The 17,486-nt window shown below is 38.2% G+C and overlaps 1 protein-coding gene across 1 annotated transcript in view; it reads left to right on the forward strand.

Moving 5' to 3' along the window:
- The window catches only part of osbp.L (oxysterol binding protein L homeolog), a 38,849-nt gene that overhangs the window by 14,902 nt on the left and 6,461 nt on the right, over nucleotides 1–17,486 (forward strand). Inside the window, exons 3-5 of the mRNA XM_018225592.2 lie at nucleotides 2,452–2,702; nucleotides 16,160–16,352; nucleotides 16,459–16,567. Coding sequence (XP_018081081.1) covers nucleotides 2,452–2,702; nucleotides 16,160–16,352; nucleotides 16,459–16,567 — 553 coding nt within the window. The remainder of the gene's footprint in view (nucleotides 1–2,451; nucleotides 2,703–16,159; nucleotides 16,353–16,458; nucleotides 16,568–17,486) is intronic.

Raw genomic sequence — 17,486 nt, forward strand, 5'->3', positions numbered from 1 at the left:
AATTTTTCAGACACTTGTCGAACGCTGGGGATTGCCACAGATCGACCTTATGGCGTCTCGTTTCAATCATCAGGTCAACCGCTATTGCACCAGGTACAGAGACCCTCAAGCGTTCTCAGTAGATGCAATGACTACACCATGGAAGTTCGACCTCGTATATATTTTCCCTCCAATACCAATGATCCATCCCATTCTACGCCGTCTGCTACTGTTCCGCACCACGGCCATCATGATCGCACCCTTCTGGCCCAGGAGGGCGTGGTTTTCCGAACTAATACATCTCTCCATTGCTCCTCCATGGCGCCTGCCGCTCATACCGGATCTTATCAGCCAGGGCGAGTCTCACCACCCCGATTTGGAAAAACTAGCGCTCACGGCATGGCTCTTGAGAGCGCCATCTGGCTAGAAAAGGGATTTTCACCCAAAGTAACTGCCACTCTACTACAAGCCCGCAAGGGAGTTACGTCAGCCGCATATCACCGTATCTGGAAAATCTATATCAGTTGGTGCACGGACTCTCACCAGAACCCTTTCAGAATGAACATACCAGTTCTCCTTGATTTTCTACAACAGGGTCTAGATAAAGGATTAGGACTCAGTTCCCTAAAAGTCCAGGTGTCGGCCCTCTCGTTATTTTTTCAACAGCGGCTGGCGCTGCACCCTGACGTCAAAACTTTCCTTCAAGCTGCGGGACATATTAAGCCCCCGTACAAATGCCCGGTGCCACCATGGGATTTAAACTTCGTGCTCCAAGCTCTACAGTTTCCGCCATTCGAGCCATTAGCCTCTATTGATCTCAAACTACTTCCCTGGAAGGTGGCATTCCTGGTAGCCATATGCTCAGCAAGACGTGTCTCGGAACTAGGGGCTCTTGGTCATAAACCTTACGCACATTGCCTACCTTTCTACCCAAGGTAGTATCAGCATTCCATCTCAATCAGAAGATCAATCTGCCGTCACTCTGCCCTCAGCCAACGTCGTCTAAGGAACGCCAACTACACAACCTAGATGTTGTCAGGGCACTCAAATTCTATCTTCACAGAACTCAGGACTTTCGGTCTTCAGACTCTCTATTTGTACTCTATGGTGCGGCACGCAAAGGAACTCGAGCGTCCAAGACATCCATCGCAAGATGGATTAAAAGTCTTATCACTCTGATTTACCAGAACAAAGGCAAACCTACACCTTTTAAGGCATCGGCTCACACAACCAGAGCTCTCAGCACATCCTGGGCTCACCTACATGAGGCCTCGGCAGAACAGATTTGCAAGGCTGCAACGTGGTCCTCATTACATACATTTACGAAGTTTTACAAGTTTAATGTTTTTTTTCTTCTTGAGACGCGGTTTTTGGACGCAAAGTTCTTCATTCAGTTGTGGGGTAAACCTTAAAGCCTCAGTTGCCATGTTAGGGCTCCTCACGCCCTTTTCTCTATACCTGGCTTTCTTCCACACCTGCTTCTTCTTCTCCTTATGTACTAACCCACCCACTCTACAGCTTTGGGACGAACCCATCGGTCACCTGTGCTGCCAAGGGACGTACCGAGAAAAGGGGATTTATTTACTCACCGATAAAGCCTTTTCTCGTAGTCCCGTTATGGCAGCACAGGGAGTTCCCACCCTTAAGCTAGATTTTTCTGTTTCTTCCTTGTGTAAGCTGTGCTAGTCGGAACTGTTGTAGGTGGGGTCAATGCCTGGAAGAGGAGGAAGCTAGGAGGAGAGCCTATTCTTTTGTTTTTACCATCCTGCCTCCTGAAGGGAAGAGTGCATTAACCCATCGGTCACCTGTGCTGCCATAACGGGACTACGAGAAAAGGCTTTATCGGTGAGTAAATAAATCCCCTTTTTTCAGCATATCCAAATAGTGTCTTTCTACTCTAACCTACCAAATGTTCCTAAATATAGAAACTTTTTCATCTCCTACATGTCCTCATGTACCAAAATAAAAGATCTTTAAAATGAATGCCAGGGGACTTCTAAATTATGTTCCCAATATGTCTAGGGCTACAAGTTTTGATTTTTAGGACTCTACATGCCAGATACTTTGGAAAACATTTGTACTACAGCTTATGAATTGATTGCTTGCCTCCAGTCCAGTGGTACCACTTGACTTGGGGCAACTTGGAATATGGCTGTTACCCTACACTCCTAGTAATACTGACTTGTGCTTGTTGATTTCTGTATGAACTTATTAGTGTTCAGTCACCAGTACAGAGGCCAGGAGAAAGAGAACCAGTAATAAGTAAAGCATTTTCCAGATGTATTTTTTATAACAAATAAGGATGTGTTTTGAAACCATAAGCTGACACACTTGCCACACAAACCTTATCTGAAGTTTATTGCCTTTTTATAAGTTTTTTCACCTTCCATTTTCTTTTCACTCACACATTATCTTTATTTTTAATTTTACCAATTTTGCTTTTTCTGTTCTCTTATTTTAACATGAACACAGATGATTCTGGAGATGAGGACCCCTCTTCTCAAACAGATAAGGCAGAGGTCCATAGCACTCTACGAGCTTTATCTGGGAAGGTGGAAGATTTGGGTACATGCAATGATCTAATTGCAAAACATGGGACAGCTCTGCAGCGGTCACTAAGTGAGTTGGAAAGTCTGCGTCTTCCTCAAGACAGCTCTGAAAAGATTAAGCAAGTCAATGAGAGAGCCACGCTGTTCAGGATCACATCAAATGCAATGATAAATGTAAGTAGAAGCAGGGATATTCAAGGAAATAATACTTAATAGGTAATTTATTTTTATCAGAATAACATATTCATATCACTAAATACCTTAAGTCACCATTTTTGTGATGTGCTGTGCGCTCAGCTCCCTTACAGATGACCTGACTGAAAATAAATGCCGTATACAAGCCAGAGGGTTTACTAAAGTACTTAAAATATATTTTTTCCATAAAGGGGTATCTAATGGCACACCTACTATAAAAAAAATTATGCTTATACAGGGCCGCCATCAGGGGGGCATAGGGGGAACAGTTGTCCCGTGCCTGCAGGGTTTTGTGTCTAAGGGGGGACCGCCATGCTTTCAGCGTGCTGCCAGCTGCACAAAATATGACACAGCACCTCTGTGCACGGAAGCTTTGCTCATATTAAGATTTCCTGTACCCTCATTGGTCCTTTAAGAATAAGTCCCGGTAAATCTGCATTGGGATTGGATCCCCTTATACAATCACTGTACAGCTTTACCAGGACTTATTTTTAAAGGACCACAAGGGTACAGGGAACCTTAATATGAGAAAAGCTTCTGTGCACAGAGGTGCTGTGTCATATTTTATGCAGCTGGCAGCACGCTGAAAGCAGGGGGGCCCGGCTAATCAAGTAAGTGAAGCATGGCCAGGCCCTTAATGGGGGGATCTGGCCAATTTTTTTTTTACTTGCAGGGGGGCCCCTGATCACCAATGGCTTTTTAGAACTCATGGGGGGGGCTAGGCCATCAATTTTTTTTTACTTGGGGGGGGCCCCTGATCACCATCACATGGCTTTTTATAAATTGTGAGTGGTTCCACGTCATCAAATTTTTTTTTACTTGTAATGAGGGCCCTGCCACCAATGTGACTTTTATGGGGAGGGCTCTGGCTGTTTTGTTTTTTTTTGAATTATAGGGGCCCTGATCACCAATTATTTTTTTTAACTTGTAGGGGGGCCCTGACCACCAATAGCTTTTTATAACTTGTGTGGGGGGGGGTTAAATTTCTTAGCACTGATGTCTATGTGGTCTTTTAATTGTGGTGTGGAGTGGGCGGGACCTGGGGCAGGGCCGGACTGTGCGGGGCCCTGAAAATTTTGTTGTACGGGGCCCCATGATTTCTAATGGTGGCCCTGTGCTTATAAACTAGATTTTTTTTCAGTTGTACATGTTGTTCTGTCCTTATTAAGTATTACCCTGAGGAAGTGTGTAGTTTGACATGTAGATAAACCCCCCCCCCCACACACACACTCCAATAAAATAGACTAATATAATATAATAAAGTCTGTAAAAGTTACTGAAATATTATGCAGGAGCGAAACTGAAACAAATGAAATAAAATGCAATGAGTGCATGAATGATTTGAAATGAACACAGCAAACAATAACTATTACAAGTAATGCATAAGCTAAACAGCTGTTACAAAACTAAGATGCTGGCCCAAATGTATGCAGCAATGATCTGCAGGCAGCTGTAGTGCTGGCTTAGTGAAGATATAAGTCCATGTGCTTACCAGGGATGCTACCATAGCACACGAGGATAGAGTTTGGTGTGCACTTGCCACAGCATGGGCTACAAAATTGAGTCATAAAAGACACTGTGCTGGGTCGTGAGCTAAAGGTATGTATTTTAAAAGGTTCAGAAACGCTGAAAATGGTTTTGTGTAGATACAGCAAATAGCCAGCAGAGGGGGTTCACTGTAAACGAGTTATGGAAAATTACAAGTATGATGGAAGTGTATGCTGTAGACATGCACATAGTAAGAAGGATGATAGTCATCAGGAGGAAAAGCCCAAATTGGTTATTTTAATACAAGGATTTACCCTCTAATCAAATAAACTTTTAAATCTGAAATCCACTATTGTCATATATGTTTTGCCTGTTGGGTGGAAGAAATTTCTGTTAGCTTTAATGATGATGGCCGACGCCATGAAAATCAACTCTCCCACAGGCAGCAAGTGCCCAACAATATGTTACCATTGAGAGCCGTGGCAGTTGTCATTGATACAATGTATGTATTGTTTAATTGTGTGAAATTAAAGTGCTCCATGTTTGATTGCCCTTCTGAGTAAACCTGGAGGTACATAAAAGGTGTTGCCCTGCGAAGATTCCTGTTAACAGCTTTGTAGAAATCAACACTCAACCATTTGTGTCAGTGGCTCATGTAGAATTTCATAATCAACCCTTGCTCCTCTGCATCCAAAAAGGACAGCAGCCTGTCAGGAATAGAACATGTACTGGACCATCAATGAGTCTGCAGCATCCTTATCCGTAAAGGATTACAGAGGTGCCATGGTCACTACAACTGCAACAACCAATCCTAATTAATTTTGTTGATGTCTATGCTCAGACTATTCCCTCTACTAAACGTAATGCTTAGTCCTTCAATTGAAAGACACACTTATTATAATTGGGAGGAATAGTACTACATTACCATGTTTCCAGAAGGGTTATGGCAAAGGCCATAGACAGCAGATGTTTTTGGAGGCGTGCATGTGTAGGATGGGCAAGCCTGTAAGGCATACCTGCTTTTAAAGGCCCTATCCACAAATTTTAAAATGATGGAACACATCCAAACAGTTACAGTTGTACGAATTTTTAGTCCTGGAGTAAAATCTGTACCAGTTACTATGGATCCATCACTGAGTGCAGAAAGGTATAAGATGGAAGCCTTATATCAGTACTAGGTAAAAAAAAAATGGTTCATGTCATGACCATCATATTATACAGTGCACCCAGCCTCATTATATTGTGAAAAGCAGTGGGTACTGGTTCACAAGCAGAATGTGCTGGAACCCAAGTTCATTTTGCAGTCGGACACAGCAAATAAAAGCAAGCCAAGTGAGATATTTGTATATGTAGAAAAAGCACAGGAGAAACATTGACAAAGGTAAGTCCACCAATTCAAAACAGCTATGACGCACAACAACAAAGAAAGTCTTTGAGTGGAGTAGTTCCTCAAGACAAGCAATTTAGTTGAACAGACTCTCATTCGTATGCAAAGCTGAAGGAATTCTGGAAAGGAAACTCAGTAGTGCTCGGAGTACCCTATAGGCTGAACCTCACTCAGCATAGCTAGGGCAGTATGCTGGTAATAGCCACCCAAACCTAATTTCAATATAAACTTTGAAATTGTTTGATGTTTCAGTAAGTACCTTCAGACTTGACACTTTTGCTTATATTCAAAATACTAAAATTTATATTTCCTATAATGTATATTATCCATTAAATGTCAGTCAATTTTTATGGAGCAAAACTAGACTTAAAGAAATGTCCAGAATAAGAATGTGTTAATTAACTTATCTAACTATATAATCATACATCCAGTAAAAATTTATTACAGCTGCAGTCTTTCATTTAGTGGGGAATGCTTGTTAATTAACTAGCATTTTTTCTAAAGCAAAACTCATGAGTTCAGAATGAAATTATTAATTATTCATAGATGCTGAAATACAGCTATAATGTGAAATTATAGACCGCATATTCCAAGACAGATTTTGGGTAGATTTACTTAATGAATTTTTAGTGTCGTGTCCATGGACAATCAAAAAATTGTTTGACATTTAAAGTGGAAAATATTCTGCATTTCCATGGTCTGCCACTAAATCTTTTTATAATGTTCAAGGATTTCAAGTGGTGACACCACTCATACCTCATACAAGCATATAAGGTATAAATTGCCAAAACAGACTGTGACAAAGGGAATAATATACCCCCTACTGTAAAATATAAGGATATTATAAGTCTCAAGGGATTCCATGAACAAATAAAGGCATGAGGCAGAAGGTAGAATGCCTTTATATTGGTAATGGAACTCCAAGTGACTTCTAATATCCTCATATTAAACAAGGGATACATTTACTGTATTCTAAAACATGTGAGTTATGTGGCAGGAATTAAATCACTAAGCACAAGTTATAAATAACATCACTAAGCACCTGTTATAAGAACATCATTTAGAGGATAATCTTGGCTCTTTTGTAGTATAAATATCTAATATACAAGATTCATGAATATGCTGTTAACTATATCCTTCTAAGCTATGATTAATGATGTAATTAGTTATAACTTGTGTATTTTAAAGGATAATGCGCCCTATTGTAAAATATGAGGGTATCAGACGTCACCTTTGCGTTCAATGGCCTGTAAAAGCTTTTTATGAGATCATTGAACTTCTGTGTGACTTCTGATACTTTACATTTATAATTTACACTAGGGTGATACATCATTCCCTACAGAAATTATCTGCTTGATAAAGCATTGCTTTAGGACCCAGAATACAAAAGTTATAAAAGATCACTTTATCGTAATTTTAAAGTTTTCTCTGTGGATTTTTCCAAGCTTCTGTAAAGGTATTCTTGTTTCAGGCAACCTTGCCTAAGTAGTCATTGCCATGCTGGCCACAAACTTTTTATCACTCACAACATGCTTTCAGTTGTGTTTCTCTTACCATTACAAAAAGCCAGAAAAGGGTACTAGCAAGCCATCAAACGGCAGTGCCATGATGATATTGGGGGGTGTGGACAGCCAATCAACATGTTTTTTAATTCTACTAGTCAATTTTTTCAACAGCACAATATGCCACCCTATTGTGCATTGATCTGCAGCCAGTATTTGTTTGCATTTTCAGTAAACATACATTTCTTTAGTTCTCACTTTAAAGGGAATCTACCCCAAAAATATTTTTGTTTGCATAATAAAAGAAAAAAGAATTCCAAGCAACTTTTCAATATGCATTCATTACAAATGTTTTTATGGTTTTTAAGTTACTTGTATACTGTATATTATGCTATTAAAATTAATGTTTGTCTGTCCCTTTCTATTCTCTGCCCTGGTAGCTCAGGCTGTTGATACAATGTAAGACAAGCCTTCTGATTAACAGACCTGTCTGTACTGGGGGATGAAGACTTTAGCAAAATTGTTTAAATTGTAACAACCAGGAGTTAAAGGAGAACTAAAGCTTAACTAAAGAAGTAGGCCAGAAATGTTGTACATTATGTTTTGGCTTGTGTACCAGCCCGAGGCAACTACAACCCTTTAGCGGGGAAGATCTGTTCCTTTGAAGATGCTCCTGTAGCTCTCAATCTTCTTTTATACTAATTCACTGCACATGCTTTGTGCTGCTGTCAGTTACTGAGCTTAGGGAATGACTCAAAATACACAGTACACATAGAATATAAATGTCACAATATAAGACTGATTAGTAATTCATACAGATAATTACAACATGGCAGCACAGAAACCAGTGCAACTGGCATGTGAATTTAATAATCAGCCCTGTAGCATCAGCTTATATTACAGGCCAACCTTCATAATTTGTGACATCCCGTGAGTTTAGCTTCTCAACAGCTCCTCAAAACCGACTGAACATGTGAGTGTCGCAGACACTTTTCAAGATGGTGACCCCCTGTGACAAGTTTGACATCCTGGATCATTAAATATGATATTTTTAGTCATATTCATTATTAGGGTTTAGTTCTCCTTTAAGCAAATGCTGCTTTTAATAGCAATTATTTTTATGCATACATTTAAAAACAATGAAAATTGTTAATAAATGTATATTGGAAAGTTGCTTAGTTGTTTTTGTTTGTTAGGCAAATTTTTATTTTGGATTTGCCCTTTAATGTAGTAATGTAGGCACACCAAAATAAATGTATTATTAGTGAACTGTATAATACAGTTATTAAGCAATAACGTCATATTTATGCAATATCTCATAAGTTTTATGGTTTTATTACATTGCTACCTAATATATTATTTGTGGGCAAGCAAAAGATTTTAAACTCTAAACGAATGTTTCATTTAAACTTTTAAGTCAGACTGGTTTTGGAAGTTGTTGCTCGTTAGGCAATTTCAGTTCGAAAAGAGCAATTCCCATGAATACACAGCCACCTGTTTAGATACAATGTAAATGCTTTTTTTTCTAATTTGTTCATTTTTGTCACTTCTGTCTGCTGCAATTCTGTCCAAAAATATTGGCACCTTTCCACTTGGCACCAATTGTGTTTGAAATTTGTTGGCAATAATAAATGTATTGTTATATGTTTTTCATTTGTTTGAAGGTGAAATTACTAAATTGTATCTTATTATACACAAACTTTCTAAATGTACTGGATACAATTAATAGATGCCTGAAATGTAAGAAGCACTATCAAGTCCAACACCAGAAACCTTAATTTTTTTCTGTGTCCAGTGTGTGCAGTTTTATCAAGTAAATAAAGGTCCATGGCACTGTAGCTTTTCTGCACAACTTACACAAGGTAGCAGTATATTTGCACTATCCATCACCAATTCTATGATAAGGTGCTCTATATTTGGAGATCCACAAAGCCTCTCTGCTGACAGAGAAACCAAGTCTGGCTGCAGATTGCCAAACCACACCAGAAAAGCCAACATATTTCTAGAAAAATGTCATGTGGTCAGAACGTGTAGTTTTTGTAAATCACAAAATCTTTTTATTCTCAAAAAAAAAGCATCCTTCAAAAACAGTATCCATATCCATGAATGAGGTTCTCTATGTTTTGGGATTTCTTTGCTGCAACTGGATCTGGATGACTTGATTATGTGCATGACAATATAACAAAGGCATTAGAAGCCCAATATTGAAGCCAATGTAAAAAGGCTGGGTCTTCATCGCATATCATAGGAATTTCAGCAGCACAGTGGCCCGAAGCATGTTTCAAAAAGCACCCAGGGATGGTGTAGTGTCAAGCAAATGCCAAGTCTAAATCCCATTAAAAGTTGTGGAGAGATGTGACACCAAAGAGTGTTCTAAAAATCTAAATCTTTGCCAATAACTTTGTTTTTCCAGATATAAAAGGCCATGTTAAGTTGTGACTAAATATCAAAGTTCTGTAAACAAGCAACATGTGTTAACCTGGACTTGCCAACTTCAAACTTATTTTGTTGATCAATTTATTTTAGAGTAATTTGAAAAAAAAAGGTGCCAATATTGTTGCACATGATTGTACCTTATATATTTACTGCATAATTAAAAAAAATAACAGTTGTGTATTTAAATATTGCTCTTACATTGTTATTTTATACTCTCTTATTTCTTCACATATTTTTAACCTTAGCCATCATCTGTTGTTTACTTTAGGCTTGCAGAGACTTTATGTATAGCGAATGCTAAGAAAATGGCTAAAGCAGAGGTTGTTGAGGCGGAAATGGCCTTCACAGAGGCAGATGTGTTTTATAGTCAGTCCCCTACAGAGACTACTCATCAGGTGTTGGTTCAGACACAAAGAGATTTAGAGTTGGCACAAACTAATTTGACTAGTAAACGTTTATTATATGCTAATCAAGGAATATTTGAACAAGGTGATAAAGCGGGTAAACTACTGGCAAGGCTGGCTTCAGTCAGAGATTCACAAACTTTAATAGCACAAATACAGGATCCTGGAGGGAGTATGGTTAGTGCCCCAGAGGATATACTTAATGTCTTTATAAATTTTTATGAGATCTTATATCGGACAAAAGCTGATTACTCACAAGACCAACTAACTTGTTATCTGGATTCAATTACCCTTCCTAGCCTTACACAGGTAGAGAGGGAGTACTTGGATGCTCCTATCTTGGAAAATGAGGTGGCGGAAGCTATATCGGTTCTCCCTTCTAATAAGACTCCGGGCCCGGATGGTTTCCCGGCTGCTTGGTACACATTACAGGGGAAACCCTTGGTTAGACATCTCCACGAAACCTTTATATATGCCTATGAAAGAGGGACTCTCCCGCCTTCATTTTATGAGGCAGTTATTGTGTTGATAGCAAAGGAGGGTAAAGACCCTGGGTTCTGTGACTCATATAGGCCAATATCACTTATAAATATGGATGCTAAGGTGCTTGCTAAAATTTTGGCCACTAGACTAGCTAAAATAGTCCCTTCTATTATACATAGGGATCAATCTGGCTTTATGCCTACTAAATCTACTGCTATTAACTTGAGGAGGGTGTTTACACATCTTCAGACTAAACATACAAATGCTGGGTCTAGGATTATTGTGTCTTTAGATGCTAATAAGGCATTCGATTCAGTGGAATGGCAGTACTTGTGGGCAGTTATGAAGAAATTTGGATTCGGCCCGGGCTTTTTAAGATGGGTTCAAATGCTGTATCTTAAGCCTACAGCATGTATTAAAATCAATGGCATGGTGTCCTCCTTTTTTCCCCTGGCTAGGGGAACTAGGCAAGGATGCCCACTGTCCCCACTCTTATTTGCAATAGCAATTGAACCTTTGGCTGCCTGTCTTCGCCAGGCTCCAAAGGTTGTGGGATTTAAATATGGTCCATTAGAGGATAAAGTTGCCCTATATGCAGACGACTTGCTTCTATTCTTGGAAGACTCGGGACCTTCCTTGCAAGAGGCCATTAGTATTATTGAGAGGTTCGGCATCTATTCTGGGCTAACTATAAATAAATCCAAGTCTGTTATTTTTCCTATGGATCAGATATCTACTCAATTTATTAATCCCCAGGGCCTCAGATGGGTTAATAGTTTTAAATATTTGGGCATTACCATTTCTGTTGACCCTAGTTTGTATATTTTAAACAATATTAATCCAATCATAGAGCAATTTAGGAATGCAGTTAGAGTCTGGTCTCGTTTACCTATTTCTCTTTGGGGTAGAATCAACCTGTATAAAATGATTTACTTGCCTAAGTTATTATATAAATTGCATAATTCCCCTATATGGATCCCTGAGCGGTACTTTCGTAAAATCAACTCTATCTTACTCCCTTTTATATGGGCTAATAAGTCTCCACGTATTGCGTGGACCTCACTAACAGCTACGCTCGAAAACGGAGGTTTGGCTTTACCTCATTTACGTTTTTACTTTTTGGCCAGTCAACTCTACCATATTCATAGTTGGTTTCATAGTGATGAGGAGGATCCTGGTTTGTTATTGCTGGCCTCCACAGTTGGCTCTTTGGAGGCACTTAAAAATATACCATATCGACGGTTAAGTGATTATGATAATTATCCATCCACAATATCTGTTCCATTTAAAGCATGGCGGATTGTTTGCGCATATACTGGCCATAAGCCTCCTTTGATCTCTCCTTTTTTGCCACTATGGAGGAATTCTAATCTGCCTCACTTTGGGACCCTTCAGGATGTCGTTTATTGGCATTCAAAGGGTCTTAAATGTTTGGGAGATATTTTGACAAATCAAATATTCCCTAATTTTCAACAATTGCAGATAAAACTTAAAGAACCAAAATTACAGTTTTTTAGATATCTCCAACTACGCCATGCTTTTAAAGCTCAGTTTGATACTCTGGAGGTGAAGTTTAATATTCCTCCAGTAGAGGTAATACTTCGAGATCCAAAGAGGGATAAATTGATTTCTAGGCTTTATCAGATACTCATAGGTACTATTCCTCCACCATTTAGTAGGGCCCAGAGGCGTTGGGAAAAGGTACTTCCTGCTCTTAGTGGGGAACAGTGGGAGGAGGCTATTGACTCACTTTATTGTGATTTAATTTCTTTGCGTGACAGGCTGGTCCAATACAAATTTATCCATCAATTATATATAACCCCTAAAAAGCTTCAGTTAATGGGTAGAGAATTGGAAGCCAGATGCCCAAGGTGCCAGGAGTTGGATGCATCTTTTCTGCACCTGGTGTGGCATTGTCCTCCAGTGCAGCAGTTTTGGAAGGATGTGTCACAGTATTTGGCTGATAATTTAGCGTTTTCCCCAGGTGCACTCCCCGGAAATTTGTTTATTGGGACTGGTGGATGATCTTGTACCCTTAAGCAAAACTAGAACACTTATGAGGGTTATACTGTTCTATGCTAAAAAGTTGGTGATAATGAACTGGATGGGTAAAAATAGTCCCACTGTCATTCAATGGGTTAATTTAATTAATAAAATACTTCCGTCTATTAAACTTACTTATCTGGCTAGAGGGTGTATGGGGAAGTTTGAGAGAATATGGGAATCGTGGCTGGATATTAATCCGATGGGGAATTTTTAGGAAGCGGAAACAACATGTCAGTTGAGGAGGCACCTATATAAGAGATAGCATATAACATGGGTAGAAGGTAGGGGGTGGCATAATATAGTGTATTTATGGTGGTAACAATTGCTTTTTATGTGAGGGCGAAAGAAGGTACTATTGTTCTACTATTGTTCTACTCCTAATAATATGCAGATTGGGCCTGTATTGGTGGGAGAATCTTATTTGTTTATAATTGTGATAAGAAGATATGCGATAGAATACTAAACATGAAAGTGAGATAAGTGAATTCCCTCCCTCCCCCCCTTTTTTGGGGGATTTTTGTGGGGTTTTTTTTTTTTCTTTTTTTTTTCTTTTGTAAATGTTTCTGTGTGGTCACTGGGTTTGTCTTTTTATCTTTGTATGTAGTGAGGGTGAGTTTTAACTGGGTACAGCTGAGCTCTGGAAGGAACAAATAGGGTTGGGGGGTTTTTTTTTTTTTTATAGGGAACCAACATCCCTAAAGAACACTTTCACTTGTTAATCATGAGTAAATTCACGAGCACTAAACAACAAGGCGCCAAAATGGGTCAAGCAAAAAGGGTAATGCGCCGCAGTACTACAAGTAATTGGTGGGTATTTTAGCACTGGCACTGGCACTATTGTTCACTGGCATTAACTAATTATTTTTCCTTCTTATTTAGTATTATTAGCATTGCCACTGGTTTTAAAGGGGAAGAAGAACCAATAAATGGAAGGATATAAGTTTATTAATAATATATGTTAAATTCACAACAGTAATTTAAAACAACACAGGTATTTTAAATTGATAATGCACAGGTATCATGTATAGGTATGGTGAATTGTAACAATACTGGCTGTATACAGAGACACTTATTAACAATATCACTTTAAGGGAATTTTAACCGATTGGGGTTCAATTGTATAATGGGATGCTCCTTTTAAGATTCTATTTTTTCATGCTGCTGTACTGGAATGTATGTAATTAACTGTTGAAAATAAAAAACAAATAAAAAAAAAAAAAAAAACATACATTTCTTTAGTTCTCACTTTAAAGGGAATCAACCCCAAAAATATTTTTGTTTGCATAATAAAAGAAAAAAAGAATTCCAAGCAACTTTTCAATATGCATTCATTACAAATGTTTTTATGGTTTTTAAGTTACTTGTATACTGTATATTATGCTATTAAAATTAGTGTTTGTCTGTCCCTTTCTATTCTCTGCCCTGGTAGCTCAGGCTGTTGATACAATGTAAGACAAGCCTTCTGATTAACAGACCTGTCTGTACTGGGGGATGAAGACTTTAGCAAAATTGTTTAAATTGTAACAACCAGGAGTTAAAGGAGAACTAAAGCTTAACTAAAGAAGTAGGCCAGAAATGTTGTACATTATGTTTTGGCTTGTGTACCAGCCCGAGGCAACTACAACCCTTTAGCGGGGAAGATCTGTTCCTTTGAAGATGCTCCTGTAGCTCTCAATCTTCTTTTATACTAATTCACTGCACATGCTTTGTGCTGCTGTCAGTTACTGAGCTTAGGGAATGACTCAAAATACACAGTACACATAGAATATAAATGTCACAATATAAGACTGATTAGTAATTCATACAGATAATTACAACATGGCAGCACAGAAACCAGTGCAACTAGCATGTGAATTTAATAATCAGCCCTGTAGCATCAGCTTATATTACAGGCCAACCTTCATAATTTGTGACATCCCGTGAGTTTAGCTTCTCAACAGCTCCTCAAAACCGACTGAACATGTGAGTGTCGCAGACACTTTTCAAGATGGTGACCCCCTGTGACAAGTTTGACATCCTGGATCATTAAATATGATATTTTTAGTCATATTCATTATTAGGGTTTAGTTCTCCTTTAAGCAAATGCTGCTTTTAATAGCAATTATTTTTATGCATACATTTAAAAACAATGGAAATTGTTAATAAATGTATATTGGAAAGTTGCTTAGTTGTTTTTGTTTGTTAGGCAAATTTTTATTTTGGATTTGCCCTTTAATGTAGTAATGTAGGCACACCAAAATAAATGTATTATTAGTGAACTGTATAATACAGTTATTAAGCAATAACGTCATATTTATGCAATATCTCATAAGTTTTATGGTTTTATTACATTGCTACCTAATATATTATTTGTGGGCAAGCAAAAGATTTTAAACTCTAAACGAATGTTTCATTTAAACTTTTAAGTCAGACTGGTTTTGGAAGTTGTTGCTCGTTAGGCAATTTCAGTTCGAAAAGAGCAATTCCCATGAATACACAGCCACCTGTTTAGATACAATGTAAATGCTTTTTTTTCTAATTTGTTCATTTTTGTCACTTCTGTCTGCTGCAATTCTGTCCAAAAATATTGGCACCTTTCCACTTGGCACCAATTGTGTTTGAAATTTGTTGGCAATAATAAATGTATTGTTATATGTTTTTCATTTGTTTGAAGGTGAAATTACTAAATTGTATCTTATTATACACAAACTTTCTAAATGTACTGGATACAATTAATAGATGCCTGAAATGTAAGAAGCACTATCAAGTCCAACACCAGAAACCTTAATTTTTTTTCTGTGTCCAGTGTGTGCAGTTTTATCAAGTAAATAAAGGTCCATGGCACTGTAGCTTTTCTGCACAACTTACACAAGGTAGCAGTATATTTGCACTATCCATCACCAATTCTATGATAAGGTGCTCTATATTTGGAGATCCACAAAGCCTCTCTGCTGACAGAGAAACCAAGTCTGGCTGCAGATTGCCAAACCACACCAGAAAAGCCAACATATTTCTAGAAAAATGTCATGTGGTCAGAACGTGTAGTTTTTGTAAATCACAAAATCTTTTTATTCTCAAAAAAAAGCATCCTTCAAAAACAGTATCCATATCCATGAATGAGGTTCTCTATGTTTTGGGATTTCTTTGCTGCAACTGGATCTGGATGACTTGATTATGTGCATGACAATATAACAAAGGCATTAGAAGCCCAATATTGAAGCCAATGTAAAAAGGCTGGGTCTTCATCGCATATCATAGGAATTTCAGCAGCACAGTGGCCCGAAGCATGTTTCAAAAAGCACCCAGGGATGGTGTAGTGTCAAGCAAATGCCAAGTCTAAATCCCATTAAAAGTTGTGGAGAGATGTGACACCAAAGAGTGTTCTAAAAATCTAAATCTTTGCCAATAACTTTGTTTTTCCAGATATAAAAGGCCATGTTAAGTTGTGACTAAATATCAAAGTTCTGTAAACAAGCAACATGTGTTAACCTGGACTTGCCAACTTCAAACTTATTTTGTTGATCAATTTATTTTAGAGTAATTTGAAAAAAAAGGTGCCAATATTGTTGCACATGATTGTACCTTATATATTTACTGCATAATTAAAAAAAATAACAGTTGTGTATTTAAATATTGCTCTTACATTGTTATTTTATACTCTTATTTCTTCACATATTTTTAACCTTAGCCATCATCTGTTGTTTACTTTAGGCTTGCAGAGACTTTATGTCTCTGGCTGAAAGTCACAGTAAGCGGTGGCAGAGGGCACTACAGTATGAGCGAGACCAGCGACTACGCCTAGAAGAGACACTTGAACAACTAGCAAAACAGCACAACCATTTGGAAAGGGTATTCCGTGGGGCTACAGTTTTGCCAGCTGTCACCCGCACTGGGGTTTCCAAAGGTATAATTTTGTTTTGTAGCATCAGTAGCAAGAAAACAGCATCTCATTCTTTGTGAACTTTGGGCTTTTATATGTATGTGACTACATTTCTTTTGTACTCTCTTAGACCCTTGTGTGACAGGAAAAGGGGACCTCAGTGATGAAGACGATGACAATGAATTCTTTGATGCCCCTGAAATCATCAGCAGTCCATCCCAGGATGGCCTTGGGCATAAGTATAAATTTAAAAGTTGTTAAAGTCTCTATAATTTCATATAACATGAATTAAGTTTTTTTTTAAGAGCTTAAAGTGGGTGTCAACCCAAAATATGCATGATTGTTGTGTACTTCTGCCTTTTAGGTATTTACATACCTTATTTTTGCCAGTTTTGCTCTTCAGAAATCAATTACTTTTAGCCTTTCTTTTGAAACTCCAGCATGATGGGAGAGATGTGGCAGCTGGTGACATCTCCCTTGGATACCTCTGACTTGTACTCCAGTCCCCATAGTTTATTTGTTACACACATCATTACTTCTCCCTAACACAAATAGTAAAGGAAACATAACCCTGAGCCGATGAGTCATAGGTCAGTTTGAGCAGTTTAGAATTTGGCTGGTAAATGAATATTTTATCTGAGGTGCAGAAGTATGTGCAGGTACTTACAGTTAATTTAAAAGGAGCAGATCATGGTAATCAGGTCAGATTCATAAGCTTTACTTTTATCATTAGCTGCCACAACAATATTTATACTGTAGTTATTTAAATATGGCCAGAATTTTCTTATATTTCTTTTTCTACATGTAATCTAGTAATGTACATGCTATCAGGTTTTGCCTTCTTATTCTTTGTCCAGATATGTATTGCTTCCCTAGCCAGATCCCAAACTTCAAAAACATTCTTACACAGCTTCTTACCACATTGTCTTTAATTTTTTTTGCCCCCCTCACTCTCAAAACCAAAATTGTGTATGTATTTATTTTAAAGTAAAATGAAACCAAGTTATGGTTTATTAACAGGTAGAGGTGCAAAGAGGCAGTATTGGGCGTGATGTGTAATATTGGTCAGGAGGGGAAGAAGCCCACTGCAAGGGGTCTAGGTTACACAGGGCTTTCTAGTGCTTTACATGACTGAAGTCTCCACCCTGTACTGTTGGC

The sequence above is a fragment of the Xenopus laevis genome, chromosome 7L (genome assembly GCF_017654675.1).
Source record: "Xenopus laevis strain J_2021 chromosome 7L, Xenopus_laevis_v10.1, whole genome shotgun sequence".
Taxonomy (NCBI): domain Eukaryota; kingdom Metazoa; phylum Chordata; class Amphibia; order Anura; family Pipidae; genus Xenopus; species Xenopus laevis.